Below are 4,093 nucleotides of genomic sequence, written 5' to 3'. Positions count from 1 at the left end.
ATCAGTATTCAAATCCATGAATTCAGCATCAGCTAAATTAAACTGAATTAAATAATGCAAATTCAGATTATGAAAGGCACTTGCAGATAAAGAACAAATACATGTTGATATGCTAAATCTATCACTATATTAGGTGATTATAATTACTGGAGTGATTATTAGTGTTATTTTGTTTGAATATTTTACGCACTGATTTATGTAAATTAGGTTCAAAAATGAAAATGAACAAGTCATTACATGATTATGAATATTATTATTGTGATTACAACTGTTTTCTGATAGTTGTATTAATTATGACGGATTGCTTAAGGAGCATGTGGTTGCTTTAAATTCCTTGAATCACGCTCTGGTGGGTCATTCATTACAAACTCATGTTGTGCAGTCAAGCTTTGTTCAAACTCACAGAACTTAATTTTAAATTCTTGTGAAGACCCCAAACTTTCCAATGATACCAAGTATGTCAGGCAAAATATTGGGGAAAAGTGTATATAAGGATGCATAAGACATTTATGATATATAACAAGGCACAGCCATTACAAAACATGTAGTTTAGGGTTTAATGTTTCACTCAGTGTAAACATCATAGCTTTGATGAGTGGTTGGAACCAAGGCTGTAAATGCCTAAGTCCTACAAAATTACACACAGATGACTCATTATGGGGTTTTAAAGGCTGGTTCTAACATTTTCTTTCATATAATATTTTTTCAAGCAAAAATAAAATTTCAGTAACTTAAGGATTTAGAAGTAGTCCTGGGATACTGGAGAAGGATTTGAAAGATCTTTTCATCATATAGCAAGATACAATTGACTGAAAATATAACTGAACAGACAAACAGTGTGAATTAGATTATTCTTTTCAACTTTAAAGCCACTTATAGGGGAAATAAAAGAGTGAACTGGATGTTAAGGGGCTAAAATTGGTTGTAATGGTAAGAAAAGCTTGCATGATTATTATTTTAAAAAGCATGAATATGTAACTTGAGCTGATCGGTGGACATTGTGGGCAGGTAGAAGATGAATGTGTATTGTTTTCCTATATTTCCCAGGATTCTCTTCAGTCAGTTGCTTTAAAAACACCATCATTAGGTGACCTGACCTGAGAGTGAGTGAAACAGGATTACAAGCTGAAAATAAAGTCAGCAAATTGACCCAGTAATGTCAGATACATGCCAAAATGTCTGTCTGTCTGTTTAAATTTATAACATTAGCCACCACAAGCCACTGGTCATACCAGACCAGGTAAGGCTTTAATACCCCTTAAAGTTTAGAAAAGAGCAAGGATTTACTTTCAGAAGTTACATAGTCTCAGTTTAAAGGCCCTCAAAACACAGGTTCTCAATAAGCATTGGCTTTTAGCTGAGGTTTTGAACGTATGCTTCTTAATAAATTATGAATAAGAATGATTTCCCAAGCTTTCCCAAAATATATTATAGAAAAATAAATGAGATCTGAAACCAACTTTTCAGGGATTTTCAAGTAAATAAAAGGGGAAAGCTGCATGTTAATGGGGATAAAGTGGGCTGAAATACAAACAAATTTAATGAAAAAGGTACAGTGGTTGAAGGATCAAATTAAGGATTGATGTTACTGATTTTCTCGCTGTTGCTACAGGCAACATATTACATTCAAATATGATCCTTACCTGTGTGTATGTGACTGCTCTACCATTACCAGATATTATATGGCATTGTTACCGCTCTCTGTGGGGGGAGAAAAGAGAGAGAAACCACTTCAGTGTGGAGAGGATGTGGAACATTTCTTTTAACCAGCAGGTGGCAGTATTACATAAAACATCTTCTCCTCGGAAGGAACCAAGGCTGCATGAATTAAAACAACCCACTGATGTTTCTAACTTGGACAGGTGTCACTATCCATCCTCCTGAGTGGCAAGATACGAAAACAACCCATTTAAACTTCATCTGCTGTTTGATGAATCCCCCACTTTTCACTTTCATTCTCATATTTCATGTAGCCTACATCTGCCTCGCGTCCTCTCTCATCCTCTTCCTCGGCTCATTATCCCTCTCTCTCTCTCTTCCCCTCTGTCTTGTCCTTTCTCTCCGGTCTCTAGGTTGATAATGGCTTCTTCCTCCCAGTCTTTTTGCTTATACGAGCTAACAGGCGACTGTGTCCTGGCTGATAGGGTGGCTGTGATTCATTTAGACAGGCTGGCAGCAAACTGTGTAAACAGCCATTAGTAATTCATGACTCTGTCCAGCTTCCCCAGGCTTCAATTAACCCTTGCACACTTCCTCTCAGTCATCCATCTTTCTCTGTCTGCGTTTCTTCTCTCACTGCTTTTCAAGTCCGTAGCCTTTCATCTGTATTCTCCTCTTCTTCCTACTCCCTCCTCCCTGTTTAAATCATTCTCTTTGGGTCCGAGTGCAGTTGTCGTCTCGCCCAATCAAGTAAGAAAAACCTCATTGGTAACAGAAGCAATCAAAAGCAGCCGGATAGGTGGTGTCTAACATCCATCGAATGCATGCACATTATTAACTTGAGCATTTTTAAGCACGGAAATAAGGTTTTTAATTTCAAGCTGCCAGTGTTGTGTGGTATGGCAGCCAGAATCAGGTGGTGTCTTTGATGTGTCTCATTATTGTATTGGTCTTTTAATGGCAAGGCCAGCTAAGCCCAATAACGTAGCAGAGGTGTGGGTACGAGCCACAAATCGCAGAGAGAGACTTGCAGCTCACTTTGACTTTGCTTGGACTCGAGCCTCATAACTTAAAAGACTTATAATACACTCCCCAAGCCAAAAGTGGAATAAAATCTTGGCTGGACTAGCTGCATATTAAAACACAGAGCAGACTTTCAGGCCAGCGTTCAAATAGATTTTTTAATAAGTTTAGTGACACTTGCTTTGTTTTGAAAATAGCTTGGGCCTCATTTCAGATAATTGCACTACAGCTTCTTTTTTATATGCATAAATTACTATGAAATGGGTTTTGAAAAGTAAAAAATGTACTATTACTCTTTTGGAGTTTCCATTTTGAAATGGCAGTGAAGAATGGGTTATGACCTGTACTAGTTCAGGGGTTTCCAGCCTTTTTGGATTATGAGCCTTTAAGGCAAAGCAATGTTTACTCACAACCTTTTGTCACAGGTTGTATATATCTACAAATTGCAAGTGCTTCAACCAAAGAGCAATGTTCCCCTCTCAGAATGATTTATTTGAGGCATGAAATGGTAAAACTATCTAGTATTTTAATACATTAGAGACAAGTCAGCAAATACACATTTTCTTTGTGTATCAAAAACCAATTGTGGCCCTTCAGATTGACATAGTGACCACTTAAGGGGCCCAGAACCCCAGGTAGGGAACCACTGGAGCAGTCAATCAAAAGAAAATTAAACAACAGAAATTTACATAACTTATTCATAATTTTCCATCCATCCATCGTCAACCGCTTATCCTGCATACAGGGTCACAGGGGGCTGGAGCCAATCCCAGCTGACATTGGGCAAAAGGTGGGGTACACCCTAGAGAGGTCACCAGTCCATCGCAGGGCCACACATAGACAAACAACCAGTCACACTCACACCAAAGGACAATTTAGGGTCACCAATCAACCTAGGCCAGGGCAACCGGGGTTTGAACCCATGACCTTCTTGCTCTGAGGCCACAGCGCTAGCCACCAGACCACCATGGCACCCTTAGTCATCATTTTAAGTAATTTATTCAGTAATTTATTAATTGTTTGTAGGTTCAAGCATCACTGTTATTGCAGCTTTTTTTAAAATGCAAAAAAATGCATTTGCATTGCAATGTTATATTGTCATAGTCAAAACAATTATTGCACTAATCAGAATAATAATTAACAGATTAATTAACTGTGAAAATAGCCTTTGTAAAGACTTGAGACAAACTTGTGACTTGCAGAAGTATGACTTTCTCCCACCTCTGCTGCACAGCACGGACAAGTGTATGTGGACACCCAGATATTAGACACATGTGGGTATAATATCTCATTCCAAATTGGGGGAGGGGGGAGGGGGGTACTGTACTGTTAGACCATAAAATCTGACTAAAAATACAAAAGTTTTTTACAAAACCTTTTTTTTCTCCTCCCAGACCAAGTGCATTATTCC

At 38.2% G+C, this 4,093-nt stretch overlaps 1 protein-coding gene across 2 annotated transcripts in view; it reads right to left on the bottom strand.

Annotated features, from left to right (window-relative positions):
* lhfpl3 (LHFPL tetraspan subfamily member 3) overlaps positions 1 to 4,093 on the bottom strand; it is a 47,101-nt gene that overhangs the window by 3,259 nt on the left and 39,749 nt on the right. The window contains exon 3 of one of the 2 annotated variants that reach the window (XM_046072482.1): positions 1,644 to 1,701. The exons of the other annotated variant lie outside the window; for it this stretch is intronic. Coding sequence (XP_045928438.1) covers positions 1,679 to 1,701 — 23 coding nt within the window. The 3' untranslated portion in view covers positions 1,644 to 1,678. The remainder of the gene's footprint in view (positions 1 to 1,643; positions 1,702 to 4,093) is intronic. 2 annotated transcript variants of the gene reach the window in all.

The sequence above is a fragment of the Micropterus dolomieu genome, linkage group LG16 (genome assembly GCF_021292245.1).
Source record: "Micropterus dolomieu isolate WLL.071019.BEF.003 ecotype Adirondacks linkage group LG16, ASM2129224v1, whole genome shotgun sequence".
In the NCBI taxonomy this organism is placed as follows: Eukaryota; Metazoa; Chordata; class Actinopteri; order Centrarchiformes; family Centrarchidae; genus Micropterus; species Micropterus dolomieu.
This window is presented reverse-complemented; position numbering and strand designations above follow the sequence as displayed.